This window comes from Sarcophilus harrisii, chromosome 1 (assembly GCF_902635505.1).
Source record: "Sarcophilus harrisii chromosome 1, mSarHar1.11, whole genome shotgun sequence".
Classification (NCBI taxonomy): Eukaryota; Metazoa; Chordata; class Mammalia; order Dasyuromorphia; family Dasyuridae; genus Sarcophilus; species Sarcophilus harrisii.
The window spans coordinates 338,997,983-339,022,106 of record NC_045426.1 but is presented as its reverse complement, the minus strand read 5'-3'; the positions used below and the strand labels follow the sequence as shown (position 1 = coordinate 339,022,106).

The 24,124-nt window shown below is 34.3% G+C and overlaps 1 protein-coding gene across 6 annotated transcripts in view; it reads right to left on the bottom strand.

Moving 5' to 3' along the window:
• Window positions 1–24,124, bottom strand: part of FAM234A (family with sequence similarity 234 member A) — a 71,168-nt gene that overhangs the window by 28,903 nt on the left and 18,141 nt on the right. For 4 of the 6 annotated variants that reach the window (XM_031945690.1, XM_031945692.1, XM_031945689.1 and 1 more), the window contains 2 exons: window positions 2,817–3,104; window positions 467–589 (listed from right to left, as the gene is read on the bottom strand). In XM_031945690.1, the coding sequence (XP_031801550.1) occupies window positions 467–589; window positions 2,817–3,081 (388 nt within the window). In that variant the 5' untranslated portion in view covers window positions 3,082–3,104. Of the gene's footprint in view, window positions 1–466; window positions 590–2,816; window positions 3,105–15,569; window positions 15,612–24,124 lie in introns of those variants that run through there. The other 2 variants (XM_031945691.1, XM_031945694.1) reach the window with 2 other exon arrangements.

Sequence of the window (24,124 nt, the reverse complement as noted above, 5' to 3'; positions counted from 1 at the left end):
CATGTATAATCATGTAAAACATTTCTATATGAGTTATTTTGAACAAGAAGGCTCAAATAAAAGAAAAAAAGTGAAGGTGAAAAGTAGTGCTTTCCAATTATTATATCATTTGATGATCACAACTACCCTGGGAGGTAGGTGCTAGTATACTTTCTATTTTTAACAGATGAAGAAACCAAGGCAAACAGAGATGACATTTCCACACCTTAGAAACTTAAATATTTGTCAAATGACCATATCATGTATGCCTCCTCATTTTCCAGGTTTACGTCTTCAACTGATCAGTAGAAACACTGTTCCAAAATCATTACCCACAAAGTTAATCAATCTATATACTTGGTGCTAAACATTTTTTTGACTATTATGTGTCTGGCAGAAAAAGGAAAAGGGATTTTTCTATTTGATTATTCAGAAGAGTGAATGAGAAGTCACTGTAGGTTCTCTTCCTACCAACAAGCAAAATTACCTTGATTTGTGCAGGAATTGTTAGAATTGCTGCTGTCACCATTGCTGTCTTCTTTATAAAGAAATAGAATATCTTGAATTGTGTCTTCGCTTATATCTTTAAATGTCATGAAGTCATAAGTTACTGAAAAAGAGTAACAAATAGGCAATGATATCCACTCTTGGCTGAGCAAAGCACTGGTGAGGACTTCATTGAGCATTGAATTCATCCCCTCTCTATTTTAGAGATGAAAACATGGAAGTGACTTAATAACTCAATCTGAAAAAGGACTAGGTGATAATATTCTCCATTAGAATATACATTCCTTTTAAATTTACTGTTCCCCTTCTTTTTTTTAATATTTCATTTTTCACTTTATTATCACTTTCAATACCCATAAACTCTTTTGCTCTCCATGCCAAACAAATAAGTATGGCCAAGTACTGCCATAATAATAATAATAATAATAATGTGCATATGCACATTAGCTGTGTCTTAAAAATGTATTTCATTTCATATCTCTACTCTATCATTTTTCTACCCAGAAGTGGGAAGAATGCTCCATCCTTAGTTTTCTGGAATCATGGCTGGTCATTTGAATTAAGAAGAGTTCTTCAGTCTTTCAAAATTGTTTTCCTTTAGAAAACTGTAATCAGTTTTTTAAACAATTTTTTTTCAATTACATGACAAGACAATTTTTAACATTTACTTTTATAAAATTTTGAGTTCCAAATTTTTATTTTCCCCTTTTTCTTCCCTAAGATAATAAGCAATTTGATATAGGTTAGTTACATATGTACGATCATGTAAAAATATTTCCATCAGTCATGCTGTGAAAGAGAACAAAAGAAAAAATCCACAGAAAAAAATAAAGTGAAAATAGTATGTTTTGAGAAACTCTGGTTATTGTAAAAATGATTCTGTTTTTGCTACTCGTTTCATTCTGCACTGCCTCATACAAGTCTTGCTAATTTTTTTTGAATTCATCCTTTTCATCAATTCTTACAATACAATAATATTCTATTAATTCATATGTCATCATTAGTTCAGGCATTCCCCAACTGACAGACACTCACTTTGTTTCCAGTTCTTTACTACAACAGAGTTCAGCTACAAAAATTTTTGTCCATATGGGTCCTTTCTGTTCAACTTCCATGGCTACTGCTTCAGACACATGCAGTAATACATAAAGGGAAAAACAGGCTCTAATATGAACAGAACAAAAAACTTTTCAAGAATATCACTGAAGTTTTTTTTTTTTCTTCTTCCAAGTCTCCTTTCTACTCTCTTCATTTCCTAGCACTCTGGATGGAAACATGGAGCAAAGAAAGAGGAGGAAAAGCTCTGAAATGTTAAATCTCTGTGTTAATAACCGTATGAAAGGGGACAGATAATTAGTGATGGAATAATTAACCAGATCTATAACTTTTCCATTATATTTTAGTAGCACTTTGCTTAGGAAAAAAACAACCATGAACTATTTCTGTTCCTTTCTTTTTCACAGAGGGACCCAATGGACATAGAAATGCGTTTAAAGGTCAACAACTCAAGTTCTAATTGTGAAGTACATAATCCCCAAACTCAAGAGCAATTTATTCCTGAAGTTGCTTGACTCAATTTCTGACCCTGAATGATCTTCTAGAGTTCAGTAATAATTCACATTTATACAGCATGTTGTAGCTTACAATGCTCTTTACATGCACTATCAAGAAGCCCTCTCACAACTGAGCACAAAGAAGCATTCTCAAAATTATTTAAATTCATATCCACTCAAATAGTACCACATGCTCCTGTTTTCCTGAAACAAGAAATGCAAGAAATGGAATATCCTGAAAAATCTGACTCAGTCACTGTATTTAATAAACAATTTAAGAAAGCTAGAAGCTTCCAGTTTCAGTGAGGAAGGAGTAAAGTATCATTTATGCTCTCTGATAATTGCAAGTGGAAACTTGGTCAAAGAGTTTGTAAAACAAAATTTACCAGGTATCATTCACTTTTTTTTGGCAGGCTTCATGTCTACTAGGTCCATCAGTAAGTAAATAAAAGAGGCCAATTGTATTTCTTTTAACACCTGGCTATTTACAAAAAGTTTAAGTCAGTTAAATTGGGGGAGGGGGGGAGGGATGATTGTTCCTCATTTCTTCCTTCCAGTGTTTTGATTTTTCTTTTTTTTTTTTTAACATGTTCTTGTGACTAAAAGGAAGCAATAATAATAGCTTAAGGACCCATGTTCTGAGCCATTCCTATATACAAAAAAGCTTAATTCTACCAACCCTGTACACAATATAAAATAATGGTTGTTTGGCTCTTCATAATAAAGTCCAGTGGAAGGAGAGCAAAACATAAATGAACATTCTTAAAATAGACTTACCTGCTGCGTTATAATTTATTCTCCACATTTTTTGGGATATAGACTTATCTGGACATGGGATGATGAATGAGATGATGAATACCACAAAGAGACAGATAAATAATGAAAAGAAAAAAATGACTGTGCGGCACTGGGCAAACCGGGAATGACGAGATGTTTTCTTAAAGGAACCATCCTTTTCAATTCCACTTTCCAAATTCCCCTGAGATTTTCTTTCATCAGCCTTCAAAGGGTGGATCTCAGCTTCTAATTCTTTCTCCATCATGTGGGCATTATACAGCTGCACACCTAGTCAAGACCAGTAACAAATCAGAATTAGCTATATTATCAACCAGCAAAGGGCTTAATATACAACCTTTTGGAGTACTAAGATTTGGATCCACTTAAGGACAAAGTTTTTAGATCAAGGAGCCCATTGGTATGATTTGAAAGGGCATCAATATGAAAGGGTTCCATCTATAAAGTTTTAATATTGATCTCTAATGACAGACTTTTAAAAGGCTCTTTAAAAAAATCCTTCTATTATCATTAAGACATTTCTGTTCGTCTGATTCTTTTTGTATATCAAAATAACGTTTTGGTCATGTATACTTATTGTGTATCTAATTTATATTTTAATATATTTAACATCTACTGGTCATCCTGCCATCTAAGGGAGGGGGTGGGGGTGGGGGGGTAAGAGGTGAAAAATTGGAACAAGAGGTTTGGCAATTGTTAATGCTGTAAAGTTACCCATGCATATATCCTGTAAATAAAAGGCTATTAAATTAAAAAAAAAAAAAAAAAAAGACATTTCTGTTCTATTCAACAGATAGAACAAATTCTATAAAATTTGAAAAAAAAAAAACTCACCCAAAGGTTAGATAATAACAAAGTACTTCTAGTCTCATCCTTTTGGCACAATTGCCTAATAAGGGTACTAGAGAAAAGGAGTTAGGCAAAAACCTGTAGACCCACCTACTCAAAATTTAAGAGTGGGAGAGGAAATGAAACAAAGTTCATCTGATGCTTGAGAGAACCAGAAATTTTCAAGCTTAAAATGTAGGGAATGAGGGTGTGCAAGGAAGGATACAAGGAGGTGAGAGAATGATAGCGGCCCATGTTTAAGTAGCCCTTAAGAGTTTTAAGGACAGATAGGTGGTATAGTGGATAGAGCACAGGATCAGGAATCAGGAAGACCTGAGTTCAAATTTGCTTAGACAGGTCACTTAACCCTGTTTGCTTCAGTTTCCTTGTCTGTAAAATGACCTGGAGGACGAAATGGCAAACTACTCCAGTATCTCTGCCAAGAAAACTTCAAATGGAGTCACAAAGAACTGGACATGAGTGAAACACAACAAAACAAATTAAGAAATGCAAAGCATTTTATACATATTTACATTATTATATATAGTATATACTAGATTAATAATATTAAACACATGATGCATTTATCTAGGTGCTTCACAATCCAAATTGTAGTCAGACAGAAATCCCTTTTTATAATACTTCTGACAAGCATCATTCAGATGCTGTCTAAAGACTTCCAATAAAAGTGAAGAAGCACTAGGTTAGGAAATCGGTTAAGAATGTGAAAAATTCACAAAGGCATTCTCATAGCCAAAAGGAACACTTAATTTCATGAAAGGCCCGTGGGCTAACTAAAAGGGGTCTAGCCAGGCTGACAGCGGGGAAGCACCACTTAAAAGTCAGAGGCAAGGAGGAAGAGGGGAAGCAAAAGTGGGATTTAGAGTTAGGGAAGATCCTAGGGGAGAGAGTAAACTTTGAATGTATACTCAAGTGTGCCTGAGTAGGAGGCAATGTGCTCAACCACAGAGTCCTTGAAACTAAGAAGTACTCATTATTTGGGTTCAGGTGTAAGACAGTAGCCCAGACCTGTGGATGACAAATGACACACCCTTGAAGGATAACTTAGTGGAATAAAGATATCAGGGCCAACTCCCTTTCCTGTGTATATATGTACATATATACTATAGGTGATTACTGTATCACTTCCAATAGCTACATTACTAAGATGACTACATTTCCAAGGCAGGATTGCCTGGGGGTTTCTTGAAAAGTATTGAAGTCTCTATCATTATTGGAATTTTTAGCACATCATTAACAAGGGCTGCACCATATCAACAGACCCCAGAAATCTTGGAGGAAGCTTATTCCAAAACTTTGGAATGGCTCTAATTATTTGGAAGGGTTTTTTTTTTTTGTTTTGTTTTGTTTTTTTTACTATTAAGTCAAAATTGACTTCTCTACAGCTCTCACTAAATGTTCCTTATTTCATTTTCTTTTATCTCAGACTATTATAACTAGGGTGATATGGAAAAGACCACATCTAAGTACATTTAGTGAGCATCTCTCCATTTTCTATTATTCTCTCTTATCTTGTGATTCTCAGGACAAGGGAAGTAGGCTGCAAATATCTCCCCTCCTTTTTTATAGGGAAGGAAACCAAATCTCAGAAAAGTTAACCCTAAGATCATACTAATAAATAGCAGCCAGAACTTGAACATAGATCTTTTACTCTAAATATAATGCTTTACCTTATCAGATTGCCATTACTGAAAACAATATACAAAAACCCAAGGATAAATTTCCACAAATTCAAAAGAAGTTTTGGGGAAATGGCCATGCAATGTGTTTTTTCTTGGACATAAAGAATCCAGTCAGTGAACTTAAAACTAAAATGTGTGATTTGGTCTTTCATGTTGATTCACCAATAATGGAACTGTTAATTATTCTAAATTATTCTGAAAAACAATTTAGAATTGTGTAAAAAGAGTTAGTTATCACTTTGATTTGGTGAACCTATTCCTGTGTTTATACCCCAAGAAGGTCACTGACATTAAGAAAAGTCTCATCTGTATAAATACCACATTCACAGCAAGGTCTCAGAATAGAAAATGCCACATACCTCCCTCTTTTAAAAGAAGTGTTGGAGGGTGGGGGGAAGGAGAAGAGAGAATATATTATACACATTGTCAAATCGATTCATAATGACTGTTTTTGCAGAATTGTTTTTCTTTATCACAAGGGAAGGTTTAATGTAGCAGGGAAAGGATTTCTTCCTCCCTAGAAATAACTATGACATAAACACAAACAGCATCAATTTATTTAAAAGAAGAGGGGGAAATCATAGCAGTACGTGCATAAGCAAAAAGTCGGAAATAAAGTGTGAGTGCTCAAAGATTGGGAAATGGATGAATTGTGGCATCTAAATGTAATGTAATATATTATAAATAATTAATATAGTGAACTAAAAGAATGATGGAAACATCTATTTAAAATATTGCAGAATATCCAATTGATAAATGGTCAAAGGATATGAACCGACAATTTTCAGATGAAGAAATTGAAACCATTTCTAGTCATATGAAAAGGTGCTCTCTACTATTGATTAGAGAAATGCAAATTAAGACAACTCTGAGATACCACTACATATATGTCAGATGACAGGAAAAGATAATGATGACTGTTGGAGGGCATGTGGGAAAACTGAGACACTAATACATTGTTGGTGGAATTGTGAACAGATCCAACCATTCTGGAGAACAATTTGGAATTATGCTCAAAAAGTTATCACCCTGTCCATACCCTTTGACTCAGCAGTGTTTCTATTGGGCTTATATCCCAAAGAGATCTTAAAGGAGGGAAAGTGACCCACATGTGCAAAAATGTCTTGTAGCGGCAAGAAACTGGAAACTGAATGGATGTTCATCAGTTGGAGAATGGCTGAATAAGTTATGTTATATGAATGTCATTGTTCTATAAAGAAATCAGCAGCAAGATGATTTCAGAGAGGCCTGGAGAGACTTACATGAACTGATGCTGAGTGAAATGAACAGAACCAGATCATTATATGTAATGGGCTGAGGTTTGAGTTGATGCACTGAGGTCCCAAGTACCTATACTCTATTAATATACATGATTGGATAAAGAATGGTCCCTCCCCACTCTCCTTGCAAGTCCTGATGTGTTGTATAGGAAATGACGATTTTGGTGGGTGGAGGCAGAGAGAGACAGGAAGAGAAGCGGGGGAGATTGGGCCTGGGTTCCATACTCCTAGCTGCTGGTCATGTGGCTGCTGTTCTAGCTAGCTTCTTGACTCAGCTGCACACATTGCTATCGCCGATTCTCTTCCACCTCTGATCCTTCTTCACTGAGAATAAAGATAGATGATTTTCCCCTAACCTGAATTCCTGACTCTGGCTGATTTTAAAATATGTGATCTTCACAATTATACATGGCAACAAGACTATATGATGTTCAATTCTGATGGACATGGCCCTTTTCAAGAATGAGATGATTCAAACCAGTTCCACTTGTTCAGTGATGAAGAGAGCTATCTCCACCCAGAGAGTGGACCACAACATAACATTTTCACTCTTTGTGTTGATGTTTGCTTGCATTTTGTTTTCTTCTCAGGTTTTTTTTTCCTTCTTGATCCAATTTTTCTTGTGCAGCAAGATAACTGTATAAATTATGTGTGTATATATATATATATATTGGATTTAACATATACTTTAACATATTTAATATGTATTAGACTACCTGCCAGCTAGGGGTGGAGGTTGGGGAAGGAGGGAAAAATTTGGGACAGAAAGTTTTGCGGGTCAATGTTGAAAAATTACCCATGCATATGTTTTATAAACAAAAAGCTTTAATAATTTTTTTTAATTGCAGAATAAAGAAAGTATATCCAAAAGAATATATACAATGTCAACAATGATATAAACTAAAACAACTTTGCACAGTAACAAAACTCAGATCAAAGAGATAGAGGGAAGCAAAGCTAGCTTTGGATTTAAAAAATTGGGAAGATATGTGTCCAAATTCCAACCCAGACGCTGACTAGTGGTATGATCCTGGGAAGTCACTTAACCTCTCAGTGTATCAGTTTCCTGTAAGATGAAGAGAGACTTGTGGTAGAAAGAGCCATCTACATCCAGAGAGGCAACTATGGAGATTGAATGTGCATCAAAGAATAAGTATTTTTTTGTTGTTTGTTTGCTTGATTTTTTTACTTTCTCTTTTTTCCCCCTTTGATCTGATTTTTCTTGCAAAGCAAGTACTTTAAGCTGTTGGGTTTGATTCCAATTCTCTTTGTGTATTCTTTAAATTTTACTTAACATTTTTTTTTTTGACAGTATTCTTTGATTCCTTTTAACATATCCATAGGTAAAGGAACTATATTATAAATATAGTTTACTAAATTTTAGCAAAACATTTGAGTTTTTCATCCTATTTGCACAGAAAAGGAAGAGAAATATGGGCTAGACAATAGTACAATTAGGCAGAGATCAAACTTTATTTCAATGGTCATTTGATGCTGTGTTAGGTGAAAGATGAAATGAGTAAGGAAGAAAAAAGTTCATTTTCCAAGAGTTTCGATTTATTAAACGATGCATTCCAATTGCTTAACAAACTGGAACCAGATCTCTAATACATGGGAAATAGAGGGGTTTTTTTTTTAATATATTAAGAATAATCAATCAAACAATGCCAATCAATTAAAAGAAAACAATACTAATTGGAGGAACTATTAGGGGCTTTACAAGTTGGGAGGGGAAGAGTGAACAGGTACAATTCTCTGAATTCAGAAAATTTCCTCCAAGGGTCTATAAACAAAGGAACATAGAAGTAATAATTGCTTGATCAGCAGTTTTCATATAAGACATGTGGGTTGCTTGAAATGTACACATGTAAGGAAATTCCTTGCATTAATTTTTGGATCTGAATGGGTTTCTGATCAGTATAACTTAGATCCTTGGTTAGGGTCTCTACAAAGCAGGTAGAGTTGGTCCAGTTTCCCACCCACCCAGGACTAGGTTCAAACAATATAATGCAATTTCTCCAAATTCCAACAATTGAATAATTTTCTCACAAGAGAAATTGGATTAGATCCATAACTGAATAACAACTAATTTACCTTCAGAACCCAGTCACAAGATATAAGTCAACATGATCCACTTAGTTCCCACAATTAACCATTTGCTGTTCTAATCCTCTCAATGTTAATTAAGAAGATAAACTGTGATAGAATGCCCAAAGTACCTATACTTGGCCCTGTGCTATTTGGACAGAGGAAGAGATGGGCATGATGATAAAATTTGCAAGTGACACAAAGGAACAGGTAGATTTAAAAAATATCTTGTGTAAAGGGCTGAAACTCTTGAGTTCATTCACTAAGGTTTGGACAACCTACTATGAGAGTGGACAATCTTGATATCTGAGGAAAAAAAAAACTGGAATAAAAAAATATCCTGATAGGCTCAATTTGAATTAAATCCGCTTAAATGAATTTAAGATCTCATTGGTATAAATACTTTCTCCAGTGAAATAATCTTAATGCATCCAAGCCCATGTGACTAACATCAAATTCAATGGGGATAAATGTAAAATTTTATGCTCTAAAAAACAAACAACTAAGGGGAAAAAAGTCTTGTCAGATAGTAGTTTGTTGGAACAGATATGGAGGGGTAGATGGAAAAGAGCTGGGATTTTTAGTAAATTTTATAAGTTCACGGTTTGATATGACAGCTATGAAAATTAATTTAATTTTGGTCCTCATTAAAAAAGACTTGGTATATACCATAACTATGACGGTGCACTCCATCTAGGTCAGATTACATCTACAACATTGTGTCTGTTTTTGTGCATCATATTTTAGAAAGGACACTGATGTTGCTGATGAGTATCCAGGGAAAGGCAAAGGTAAAAGACCTCAAAAGTCCATACATAAAAGGGATGACTGGTTGAAGAAACCAGAGTTGTTTAGCTTGGAGAATAAAAGACAACATTGCTGTCTTCAAGTATTTTGCTTGGCCTTAGAGGATAAAACTAAGAGTAATGGAAGGAAGTTGCAGGTAGACAAGTATAGACTTGATACATACAAAGAAAAATAACCAGAAGTCACTGGACTGGACTGAATGCAGATTGCGTAGTAGAAAGGGAATAGTCACATCCACAATTTAGGAAACTTTTTCAACCTTCTGAACACCTCCCCTTCAACTCCTCCCCCCCCCCCAACCCCAGTATAAGATCTTCATTACTCCCCTGTTAATCAAAAGCCCTTGGAGTTTGTATTCTGAGAGGAAAAATGTAAGAAATACTTTTTTCAACAATGAAGGGATTCAAGGCAATTCCAATACATTTGTGAGAGAAAGTGCCATCCACATTTAGAGAGAGAACTATGGAGTCTGAAATTGGATCAAAACATAGTATTTTTATCTTTGTTGTTGTTATTTGTTTGCTTCCCTTCCCCCCCCACCCCATGTTTTTTTTTTTCCTTTTTTTTGGAGGGGGAGCACAACATGAAGAATATGGAAATAAGTTTATATTTAACCTTTATTGGTTGGATTGCTTGCTGGATTGAAAAGGAGAGCGAGAAAGGAGAGGGAGAAAAATTTAGAACATGAGGCTTTGCAAAGGTAAAGGTTGAAAACTACTTTTGTATATATTTGGAAAAATAAAAAAGAAAGAAAGAGTTTCTCTCCTCACTACATCTGGGGATAAATGGGGCTTCTTGGAAAGAAATTCAATTAACAAGATCATCTTTTCCAACATGGGCCCAATAGGAGGCTGGCCCAAGCTATTTTCACAACCCTTTAACATTTTGATATTAGAAACTAAATTACATTTTTATTAATTTTCAATGTGACATTTCATAAAATGAGATGCCAAAACATAAATCTTGTTGGGAAATTTTAAAAAAAGATTTTCTACTGCTATATCTAGTCTTTTAAAATTATGTCAGTTAGGTCTAAATTCCTATTGATTAGAGAAATGCAAATTAAAAAAAACTTTGAGGTGCCACCCCACATCTATCAGATTGCCTAATATGACAGAAAAGGAAAATGACAAGTGTTAGAGGGGATGTGGGAAAACTTCGACATTAATACATGTTGGTAGACTTGTGAACTGATCCAATTATTCTGGAGAGTAATTATAGCCCACTCAATGGGCTATAAAATTGTGCATACTTTTTGACCAGAAATACCATTAACTAGATCTATATCCCAAAGAGATTTATAAAAAAATTTTTTTAAAGTACTTCTATGTACAAAAAATATATACACAGTAGCCTTTTTGTGGTGGCAAAGAACTGAAAATTCCTCATCTATTGGGGGGTAAACAAGCTGTGATAGATAATTGTGATGGAATACGATTGTGTTATAAGAAATAATGCGCAGGATTCTTTCAGAAAAACCTGGAAAGACTTGTATGAACTGATACAGTACAAAATAACATCAATACTGTATAATGATCAATTATGAATGACTTTTCAGCAATACAATGATCCAAAACAATTCTGAAGGATTTATGATGAAAAATGTTATCTACTTCAGGGAAAGAATTGATAGAGTCTGAATGCAGTTTAAAGCATATTTTTAAAACTATTTTTCTTGGGATTTTTTTTTTGGGGGGGGTCTGTGTTTTCTTTGACAACATGACTAATATGGACATATGTTTTACATGATCGCCCATATATAACCTATATACCTATTGTTTGACTTCTCAATAAGGAGAAAAGAGAAGTTGGAACTCAAAATTTAAAAAAAAAAAAGGCTAAGAATTATTTTGCATGTAACTGAAAAAATAATTTTAAACTGTATCAACAGGTAAGAGACAGTAAATGATTCATCATTTTTTTCTTTCACTGTCTGATCTGAATTTAAAAACAACACTGAAGAGAACAAATGCCATCCTATGTCCAATTTTGTAGTCTGATTTCAGAAAGGGGAAAGGAGAAAGTAGAACTTTTTAAATGCTAATGAGGGAAATAGCTAGAAAGTTAGCTAAGTCTGCCACTTATAAACAGTTTAGTTCTATTTTAAAAAGACACATGAGGACGACTGACATCTGGTAGATTATTGAGAATACCTCCTACTTCTATCAATTTTTAAGATTATTTCAGAAGTTATTATGATAAGATATGGGGAAAGAAACAAATCAACTGCTTCATTAGGGAAATGATTAGAGTACTGGTCTTAGAAATAGGAGACCAGGAAACAAGCCCTCATTCATCTTTTTAACAGCTTCATGACTGTGGAGAAGTTATACCATGCTAATAAGCCCAGTTTCTTCATCTCTACAATGAGAATATGTTATACAGTATGTCATATAGGGCTGCTGAGGATTTTAAAAAACCCATTTAAATAAACAATATATATATACTCTTATTATATCCCATTATCACAAGCAATTCAATGGTGTTTTTAAAAAGATTAACTTGTTCAAATGATTGTGATTAAAATAAGAAATATAAGAGATGAGAGAAAACCCTGGCCTTCAAAGCATTACAAGTAAATAAGCTGTATTAGAAATAGCTGTAGTTTTTTTTTTTTTTTTTTTTTTTTTTTACTATGAAGCCAACAAAGTACTCTTTGGAAATAACACTGAATAGTTACCATTTTAAATCCAGAAGCATTGGTTTAGGACAGTGTTGGTGTTTATGTAAAATGACAGGATGTGTTCGGAGAAGACTAGTACCTCTGGGATGAGGGCTGCTCTCCACCTTTGGTGTCCACCTGATCCACCTAACTCACCTGTGGCTCCAAGAAGCTGTGGCAAGCCCACTGGCTACACCCCGGTAAACCTTTTGGGCAGACGGGCTGGACGATAACCAAGGAGTCTCAAACCCTATGGTGAATTAGAGGGGTGTCTACCCCAGGCATGTATAGACTTCCCCCAGTGGAATGGGTGGATGAGAACAATCTGTTCCAATAGCCATGAAGGCAGGTGAAGCAGGTGTCTTAGAGCTTGGTTAGACATCAAAGACCCCAAGTTTATCCACTGCTTCTGGAGTCATTACCAGTCATTTTGACTTTGTCCTGCCACTAAACAGTGATGACACTGGAAGAGAGAGTGAGGCTGATGACTTTGTGCAAAATTCTGCCTCACTTAAATCCTATTTACCCATGAGTCAAAATGACAGTGTAGTAGGAAAAGCAATGAACTGGCTTTAGAATCATAAAAGCTGGATTTAAGCACGTAGACAGCTGCTAAATCACTTAACCTTTATATGCCTAAGTCTCAGTTGTAAAATGGAAAGGATAACAGAACCCTACCTGATCTGCTCCCTCCCTTTAGTTGGAAGAAAAGTCACAAGACAAGTTGCAAAGTACTATAAATGCACTCTTATTTGGCCCATGACATTATTATGATTAATAAAGCTTTTAAAAATCTCTTATTTTATCAGTGTAAGTACTATTTTCACTGTTGGCAACCTACTCATTGTTACAGATAATAAAAGTCAATATTGTAAATGAGCTACTAAGAAATGTTAAAGGATGATAGGATCAGAAGTGGAAAAGAATAAAGTCACAAGACTAAGATAAAAAATGAATGGAAAAACTAGATTTAAATCAGTTAAAAAAGTGCAAATTAAAATAATTTTAAGGTACCATTAAATCTTATTAAAAGTAGGAATACTGAAAATGACACTTCATATTGGGGTGGTATAGAAATTGCTATTTTTAAAATTGCTTTAATCTTTATGAAAGACATAAAATTTTGTAACAGGATTTAGGGAACTATTTCTATCTGGGGAGAAATATATGCCAAGGAAATACTGAAGGGAGAGTGGGAAAGTATTTATAAATGTACAAAGATATTCATGGCTGAGCAGCTAGGTGGCATAATGAAAAGAGTGCTAGGCCTGGAGTCAGAAAGATTTGTTTCTGTGAGATCAAATCTGGCCTCAGATCCCTTATCAGCAGTGTGTCCAGAGTCAAAATAAGTTTTATAATGTCTAGTTTTCTATATTATCTTTCCCCATCCTGGAAAGCAATACCATATAATAAAAAGTATTTTTTAAAAAGAAATGAAAAAGAGAAAAAATATATCAGTGTTACTGATCAAAACAATGAAAAATTCTGAAAGCATATGCCCTTGTGGATTTCCCATCCTCTCTCTGTAGGTGGGAGTGCTTATTCTTTCTCATTTCTGCAGAAGCCTCTTTAATGAAAATCCTATTCAAAGATATGTCAAAATAATTTTTCTACAGTAGAAGTCTAACCATTTTACTCTTCTACTCAATAAATTTCCAAGTTTGCTATTGATGAGGTTCAGTGTAGGGCAGAGAGCTATGGGAATTCCCTTCTGGTTGGCACAGGTCCTTCGTAAATGAATTTACGAACTCAAAAAGTTAAACTGGCAATATTCTAGGAAATTTTCAAAGAAAAATTTTCAATACTAGATGAAACAACTTAGTATATTGTAAAAATACTTTGTATTCATAGGATATCCATAGGAGTCAGACAAGGAAAAAGCCAAGATTTTATACTATTAGAGACATAATAAACTCCAACTTAGAAATATGTTGACTTTCAGAATTAATTTACAGTCATGGAATACAATTTATACAACATTAAAAAGAAGAGCCCAATTAACCCACTGTTTAGCAAAACAAAGTAAACTGTTTTGTGGCAAAAAGCAGACATTTTTCAAAAGACTTTTTGAAAAATTTGCAGAATTTGAAATCTGAGAGGCCCAGCTAAATAAGAGATAGGTACTTTTAAAAAAATCCTACTTTCAATATCAAGATAAGCTAGCAGCCAATAATGTGAAGATTCTCAGAGAAGTGTGTTATCTAAATAAACTAAATGTTTCAGAAAAGTGAGGAAGGGTGGGGAAGAGAAAAAGAGAAAAGTCACATAGGAACAAGATTATCTCCCAAGTGAGGTTCTTATTTTTGGTAGAGATCAGATTTTTTAAAAAATCTATAAGCATATTTGGGCATCTAGGTGATGCCATAGTGCACAGAGCATTGGGACTTTAGTCAGAAAGACATCTTTCTGAGTTCAAATTTGCCTTCAGGCACTAATTGTGTGACCCTGGACAAGTCAGTTAACTTTGTTTCAATCTGTAAAATGAACTGGAAAAGGAAATGGAAAGCCACTCCAGTACCTTTGTCAAGAAAACTGTAAATGGAGTCATAAAAAGTCAGACATGACTGAAAGTGACTCAACAACAACAGGCATACTCATTTGAGAGAGAGTATTTTGTTTAGGCTGGTTTTTGTTGATTTTTACTAAGTTCAGGTTAACAACTGAAAGAATTTTAAAAGTGTATCTTTCTGATAAAACTATTGGGAAAAAGTTGTAAAACTGTAAATTCTCTAATCAAAACTAAGTAACATTTTGCGTCATCTGAGTTTCACAGAAAATTGTGAAGTAGATACGAGGGTTTTTTAATCCTCACTTTATAGATGAGGAAACTAAGGCTCTGAGAAGTGACATGATTTGACCAAATTATAATAATTTCTTAAGGCAGGATATGACCACTTAGTCTTCATAACTCCCAGGTTCCTAGGGGGCGGGAAGAAGAAGAAATGTGCCAAGTAGAACATTTTTGTTAAACAAATGGAATAAGGCAGAGAGAGAGAGAGAGAGAGAGAGAGAAGGAGAAGGATTTAATTACAGGGATAGGAACTCGAACAGTGCTACAGGGAACTCTGATGAGGAAACTCCCTTTGGAATGCACCTTTTCTGAAATTGGGTCTTGGTATAGAGCAGAAGGATCCAGCCTGTGGTTCCCAAAACTCCCTATCTGCAGCCTCAATTACATTAAAATGTAATGGGGAAATATTTAACAAAATAAATAAAATTATGGTACAACACAATGTCAATTTGTGGTTTCCTAAGATTTAAATGGCCTGCAGTGATCCCTTTCTTAAAGTTTGTCACCATTGATCTTGAGCACTTGCCCAAAGTCACACAGCCAAATGTGAAAGTGGGATTTTAACTCAGATTTTACCTGGTTTTGAGGACAGCTGTTCAATACAATGAAAATCAAAGCCTATATAAAAATAAATGGAAAAAAATGGAAGAAATATTTATTGTAAATATTCACCAAAAAAAAAAAGGTTCAGCATCAAGAATCTATCATCACTGACATTTACTCACAACTTAAAAGTTTGCAGCTATTTTATATACTTAATCTCATTTGTGATTGTTTATTAAGAACCATGATCCTTGGCTCTAGATCACTAACAGAAAAAGTAATTTCAAATCTTATATTTAAAAGGCCAAATTCCAAAATTTCCCCCAAAAAAGTTCATCATTTCAACCAAGCTCTCTATATTTTCTACTGATAGGAGAACAAAGCAGGAGACTTACATCAAGAGTACTATATAGAAAAAAAAAAAAAAGATATATTTTAGGATGCTTAGCTAGATGAAAATATGGCCCCTCGCCCAAGCAGAAAATAAATGCCTTCTTTTTTTATACCATATGTTTGATCTGTCCAAATTCTAGAATGCTGGTCAAAATCAAGACAATTTGCTCTAAAATGCATAGTGAAATTTGATTCTCCTTGAAACAAACTCAATTATTTGGCAAAAATTTAAAAAAAAATTTTTTGGATCCCTAAATCCAACAACATTTTTGGTTTTTTGAGAAGCAGGGAAGTGGGGAAGGAAGCACCCTTTCTTTGAATATTGATCACATTAAAAGATGAATTCATAATTTAAAGATGTTCAATCTTTTATTTCTATACTATCTTCATGTTCAAGCATTTCCCTTACTCATCCCTAACTCCACAATCACATCTAACATACAATTTTTTTTTTTTTGGGGGGGTGTGTGGAAAAAAAAGGCAGTCCAGTAGATCTACCCTTGATATCAACCATATCTGACAATATTTGAAATGTTTCATACATACAGATTCCCACCTTGGAGGGAGGGAAGGGAGATATATTTTCTAATGTCTTCACTGAATCTAACCTTGATTATTCTAATTACATAGCAGTCAGGATCCTGACTTTCCCGCAGTTTACACAGTAATTGTGTATATTATTTTCCTGATTTCATTTATTTAACTTTGTACCAGGTTCATATATGATTTCCCATGCTTTTCTAAATTATTCATATTAAGATGAAGTATTTTTCCATTATGTTCATTCATGTACCACAATTTTAGTTATTTCCCAACTGACAAGCATATATTTTAAGTTCCCTAACAAAAAATGCTGCTAGAGAAATATACAATGTAAGAAAAAAAATTCATGACATTTGGTGGTTTTTTTTTAAATTAAGGTACTAATATTTGAGATTCTAATTTATTTTAAAAGCTTCCTAAGTATATGTTGAAAAAAATTATAGAAAAGTGATTCTATAATGAGAAAAATTTTGTTAAAAACTTATAACAAAATTCAGAAATTAGTTTCATAATTTAGATAACTAGAATGAAAATCTTTTAATCTCCTACATTTATAAACAACATCATTTAACATATCTGAACTGATATAAGTCAAATCTAAGTATTATATTTTAGCAAATGCAACTTTAAGTCCATAATGCTATAGGTTCTGGTACCATAATACAAGCTCAAAGAAGTAGGTCATTTGCATTTTATCTGATTAGGGTTGATATCCAAGTATCTAGTTTTATATATCAGTGAGGTGCCAGTAAGGCCCGAATGACAATTTGTTAATATCTTTTAGAGAAACTCTTTATGCAGTAAAATTCCTATCAAGAATCTACATCAAAAGTATCAAGTTAGACTTTCTCATAATAGGCAAAAGTTCTTTAGACAGCTATGATCACATTCCTTTTTCTCCCACCAGCCTATGGCACAGTTATGTTTGGGTCAGTTGTACCCAGCACTGAGGTAAAAATGAATTGTTGTGCAGCTATACTCTGTGCACTACTGAAAAAGAAGCCCATGTACCACACATAGAACCACACCCTAATCTTAATCATCTGGAGGCTCTGCTAACTGAGAGCCATATTCTCTCACTGGCTACACCTTTGGACTCTAAACTAGTACAATTTGCAAGCCATTATCAATTACCCTCAAGGTGGTCAAAGTCTCTGCTCACAGAATCCTATTTTACTGAGAAATAGACAAGTCCAATAGTCAATTTTGCTGCTATAAAACACAAAAGCTCCTAATTCAAAAATATCTAATATCAATATTTAAAATTGCCTCTTTGGCATATTTCTTTTGAAAAAAGCATTGGTGGTCTCTCCATAATACTGCTTTTAAAATACAAATATTCTTGGAAAAGGTAGTAAAACAATATCATAATCAAGGGGGAGGCCCACTGCAGAGCTCAACTAGTCCAACCCTGTCCGTTTACAGATGAAGAAAGGGGGGGCCACTTGATTTGCCCAAAGTTAGACAACTATTCCCTTTCATTTACAAAGTGCTTTCCTCTGAAACCACTGGATGACGTCTGTAGTGCAAGAACCATTATTTCTATTTTTCAAATGAGGAGACTAATGTGTTTGGTCCGTTTTCAGAGCAAGATTTAATTTCAGGTTTTATGACTTCACTAACGCATTTGGTACTTCAAATCATTAATATGAAAGTATTTACGATATGTTCTCATTGAGAGTAAGTGAGACAGCAAAATAATGTTTTGGTCATGTATACTTATTGTGTATCTAAGTTATATTTTAATATATTTAACATCTACTGGTCATCCTGCCATCTAGGGGAGGGGGTGGGGGGGGGGTAAGAGGTGAAAAATTGGAACAAGAGGTTTGGCAATTGTTAATGCTGTAAAGTTACCCATGTATAAATCCTGTAAATAAAAGGCTATTAAATAAAAAAAAAATAAAAAAAAAAAAAGAGAGTAAGTGAGGAGGGACAGCTGGCACAGAGCCACAAGGCATAAAGACATGAGTTCAAATCAGCCTCAGACACACACTTACTACCTTGTGTGACCTGGACAAGTCACTTAATCCTTTTGCCTCGGTTTCCTTATTTGTAAAATGAACTGGAGAAGGACATGGCAAATCACGGCCAAGAAAAGCCCCAAAGGTATCACAATGAGTCAGACATATCTGAACAACAATTTGAGAATAAGGAACTTTAAAAGAGGGAATATGTCCTAAAATAGACTTTGTTCATAACTTTGCCTTGGTTTAGTCCTGGTCATAATACATATAGTTAACTATATTTGCAAAGTACTAAAACTATATACATTAATGAAATTTTAAAAATCACAATTCACTTTTCTGTGAAAGGATCCTCCAGGGGCACAGATTTAGAGCTGGAAGCGCCCTTGGAGACTCTGAGTAGTATTCATACATTTTATAAATGAGGAACCAGAGGCCATGGGAGTCTAAGTGAACCCAAAGTCTCAGACAGAATTCAAACCCAGACGTCCTGAGTCCTCATCCAGCACTCTCAGGTATCCTCTGTGTAGCCCATGTATCCAAGTAGTAGAACATAAAAGTTTGACAAAGATGCCTAAGATACACAATCCCTTGACTTTCAGGAATTTATAGTCTCTTAAGAAAGAAAAGACAAAGAATTTTAAGATGGCAGACTATCAGGTTTGGAACAGACAGTATCAGGAGACCTTACAAATAGGTCATCAATCCAAATCTTTCATTTTAGAGAGGAGGAAATGGAAACCCAGACCTTGCTGAAAATATTATAGCTAGTAAACAATCCAGCCAAGGCCTGTGACTGGCACTCTGGTGCTCTTTCCTGGATACAGCACACTGCTGAGAAGTGACAAACACCACCGGGCAGTACATAGTTAAGAGGGACAAAGAGGGCTGTGGAAATTCTGTAAGATATCTGACAAGAACCACAAAGTGGTCAACAGAATTCTAAGTCTAGGTTTCCAAGCAGTTGCTTTCCCTCCAAGTTATGCTGCTTCTTATAAAAGATCATCAAAGGCCAATGTATACAAAACTTCCAAATCAGAAAGAAAAGACAAAACTTCCAAATCAGAAAGAAAAGTTAAAGTATTTATTATTATCAGGATATGGAAATATTCATTTGCCATGTTCTGTCACATACCTTTAACAGAGCAAATACTCGCAAGTGATTGCTATCAGTTAACAGCTACATTACCTTTGTCAACCTTTTTTGTTTTAGGCATTACCTGGGATCCAAATGTGATTAAAGATTTAAAAAAAGACAAAAACTACTTAAGAGAAAACAAAGGAGAGATTAAGTGGTTTGCTAATTCCTTAACAATTTCTGTTCTCTATGGAAGAGGCTTCAGACCTCTTCTAAATATCATCCATGTTTCCATACCCAACACCAAGTATAAATGAAGAATGCTTGATTTTTCCTTAAAAATGGCCTTGAACCAGATGTGCAAAAATGTTTGTAATGGCCCTTTTTCTAATGGCAAGAAAGTGAAAACTGAGTGGATGCCCATCAGTTGGAGAATGACTGAGTAAGTTATAGTATATGAATGTTATGGAATATTGTTTTTCTATAAGAAAGAACCAGGATGATTTCAGAGAGGCCTGAAAAGGCATACATGAACTGGTGCTAAGTGAAGTGAGCAGAACCAGGAGATCATTGTACAAGGCAACAAGATTATGTGATGATCAGTTCTCTGATGGACATGGCTCTTTTCAACAATGACTAGTTCCAATGATCTTGTGATGGAGAGAGCCATCTACATCCAGAGAGAGGACTGTGGGAACTGAGTGTGGATCACAAGACAGCATTTTCACTCTTTTTGTTGTTGTTTGCTTGCTTTTTATTTTCTTTCTTGTTTTTTCCTTTTTTATTTGATAATTTTTGTGCAGCAAGATAACTGTATAAATATATATGCATATATTGGATTTAACATATTTTTAGCATGTTTAACATATATTGGATTACTTGCTGTCTAAGGGAGGGGATAGGAGAAAGGGGGGAATTGGAACACAAGTTTTTGCAAGAGTTAATGTTGAAAAATTATATATGAATATCTTTTGAAAATTAAAAAGCTTAAAAAAAAAAGGCCTTGAAGAGTTTGGTGGCCTAAAATGATCACTAATATGAAGATGTATAAGTATAAAAATTAAATTATCTATGCCAAGAGAGGCAGTAAATTACGAAAAATACTGAAGCCTTTTATCAACAACCTTGTGAAGTACACGTTGATATTGAAAATATTATTAAAAAGAGAAAGTATTATATAAAAGCTATTTTATTCAAATAATATTAACCTAATGATGAAAGAAGTAGAGATTAATTGCAGACAGGAAATCAGATACTTTTAAAAATAAATCATTATCTATATAAACCATTAAAAGTTTTAGATAGGAAAATTTCAGCCTCAGAAACATTACCTATGCCAGTTGATAAGCAAATTGATTCAAGATTATAAAGGAAGTGAAATTGAGAATGCTAAGTGCACATCATAAGGAACATTAAAAAGAAATAGACTAGTGGTGAGAAAGTTGTGTTAAAAGATGTCTTTAAAAAAATTCAATTACAACAACAAAACAAAAAACATGACTTTTAAAATAGTAGGTACTCCCTAGAATCGGGAGGACCTGAATTCAAATTCAACCACAGACAATAGTTGTGTGACCCCAGGCAAGTTAATTAACCCCAATGCCTTGTGCAAAATGTGTGTGTGTGTGTGTGAGAAAATGGTAGGTACTTAATAAATACTTGTTGATTGATAAAAGCCCTGGTTAGCATCCAGTCAAAAGCAGCCATTAATTCAACAAATATTTAAAAAAATAAAAAAAAAAAAAAGCACTCAATATACCCTGTGTAAGGGGGGGCACAAAGAGGGAATTTCAGGTTACTGCAAGGGTAAGGAGGTTGGGTAGGTTGCTGAAGTATGACCCCATACAATCAGAAAAACTACAAATGAAAAGCATGAGAGACTCTAGGTACTTCAAGGTAGAGGATGAATGATAAGCAACTTAATACAAAGTTTCTCAGTTATAAACTGGCTCTTCAGAGAAGGGGCACAGAAGGTATTATGCCCTATATAAATGGAAAATCAATTAAAAAAAACAACAAAAGCCACATGATATCTGGTCTCTAGTATTTCAAAAATTATTAGTTGGTGTTTGAAACCACCTATTGTAGTCACTTCCTTTTTGTCATTTTTGTACAAGAGAGATGGGTATTTATAAAATTACTTGAAACCATTTGTAGAAAAAAACTGTAAAGTCAAATTCCAGCAAAGGTTTGATTTTACCTAATGAAATTACCCTGACATTGAAACTTTTAAGGGTGAACACAAGGCAATCTTTTCACAAATTAATACACAATGATGAAAGGCTTTTCATTTCAAATGTTTAAAAAGAATTATCAAAACACACTGGTTGCTCTATTTTATAAGTATCAAGCAGAAATTTCTCCTGAAAGTTTAAGTTTATTTTCCATAGGGAATCTTTTGACATCTGTACTCATAAGGTTATTAATTTCATTTTTTCTTTTTCTTTTTTTCTTTTGCTGAGGCAATTGGGGTTAAGTGACTTGCCCAGGGCCACACCGTTTTAGGAAGTGTTAAGTGTCTCAGGCCCAAGTGGAAATCAGGTCCTACTGATTTCAGGGTTGGTACTCTATTCACTTTGCCATCTAGCTGCCCCTTTCTTACTTTCTCAGTGGGTGACAGAAAGGGAGAAAGAAAGGAGATTCCAAACTGAAAATAAAACTGAATTAAAAGAAACTAATTTTGAATTAAAATTTAAAATTGGTAAGGCAAAATTAAATCAAAGCCAGTTTCTTCATGCTTATGCAACAAAAACAGAACAAAAGGATTGGCTGATCCTTGGATAAACCTGAGGCATGTTTCCTTCTTTTCTGCTGCCAATACTCCAATTTACATGATGTGGATCATTAAAAAGTCACCAACAAAAATATTTAAAAGGTTTAGGGTTTAGTATATTGGCCAGAGGAAAAAAAAATATTTTGCAGCAAGTCTCTCTGATCCAATATATGTAAACAACTAAACCAAAATTATACAATTAAGAACCACTGGTTCTAGAGATGAGAATTCCATGAATGTGATATATTGCATACATTTTCAGACTTTTCAATGTACTGGTGGGTTTTATTGATTTTTTTTCTTTCCTTTTATTCTTTAAACATATTTGCTTTATGGAATGGCTCTCTAGGATGAAGAGGAGAAGATATACTGGGGAAAATTTTGGTGATGGAAAAAAAAAAAGATATCAATAAATTTTTTAAAATAGTAATCATTCTCGAAAAGATAAATGGTCAAAACATATATTCTTCAAAGGAAAAAAAAAAGCTATCAATAACCATAAGGAAAAATGCTCCAAATAACTAATAATTAGAGAAATGCAAAGTAGAGCAATTCTAAGGTAAATCTCAAACTCACCAGATTGGCAAAATGACAAAGAAAAAAAAAAAGACCAATGTAGGAGGGGTTGCAACGAAAATAGGCACATTAATGCACTCTGACTGGGACTGTGAACCAGACTAGCCATTCTGGACAACTGGAAATTGTCCAAAAAGTTATCAAACTGAGTACACTCACTATTACAGCTATAAACCGTTATTAGGTCTATTATTCTTCCCTTCCCCCTTTGCTAAAGTGATTAAAGAGAAAGGGAAAAAGACCTAAAGGTACAAAAATATTTATAGCAGGACACAAGACACTCTATTTGGTTCCTTTAAGAATCAGCTAAAGTCTCAGCTTCTACCGGTTTTCCCCGTCTTCCTTAATCTTAGTGTCTTTCATCTGAAATTATCCTCACTTTATCCTAATAATCCTGTACTGTCAGAAAGGAGGGGATGTCCATCAGCAGAATGGCTAAACAAATTATGGTATATTAACGTGATGAAATATTATTGTAAGAAATAGTAAAGAGAGTGGTTTTAGAAAATGCTGGAGAGACCTATATGATCAGTATGAAATGAGCAAAAGCAGAACAATTTATACAATAACAATAATATACTGCAAAGATAATCAACAGTCCTTTTGTTCTGATTTTGTTGCATAAGCATGAAGTAGCCATTTAATTTTACCATTCAGTTTTTTTTTTTAGCTCAACATTAGTTTCTTTTAATTCAGTTTTATTTTATTTTTCAGTTTTAAATCTCTTCCTCCTCCCTCTCTGTCACCCATTGAGAGTGATATTACAATGTGCAGTTTGTATTTTCTCCTCCCTTCCACTGCCAGTGCTTCGAGAGCAGACTGCCTTCTGTCTTCCTTGTATCCCTTAGCACAATGCCTGGCACATGGTAGATAACTTACATGGCAGTTAGGAGGCACAGTAGACAAATCACAGAACCTGGGGTCAAAAGACTTAAGTTCAAATGCAGTCTCACTCATTAGTTGAGTGTTTCTGGACATGTCCCTTAACCTCTGTCTGCCTCAATTTCCTCAACTACAAAATGAAGCTAACAATGTCACCCAATTCCCTGGGAGAAAATCAAAAACAATAATATTTTTATTTTGCAAACCTTAGACAATTATATAAGCATTAGTTGATCCTTAATTTCACATTAGTTTTACTATGCTGCTTCTGAGTTTGTCATATATTAATAGCTTCTCCTACTACAGAATATTCCCTTACATTAAAATACCACCGCTTGTTTAATCATTCTTCAATCTAATAAAGTTGTATATATAG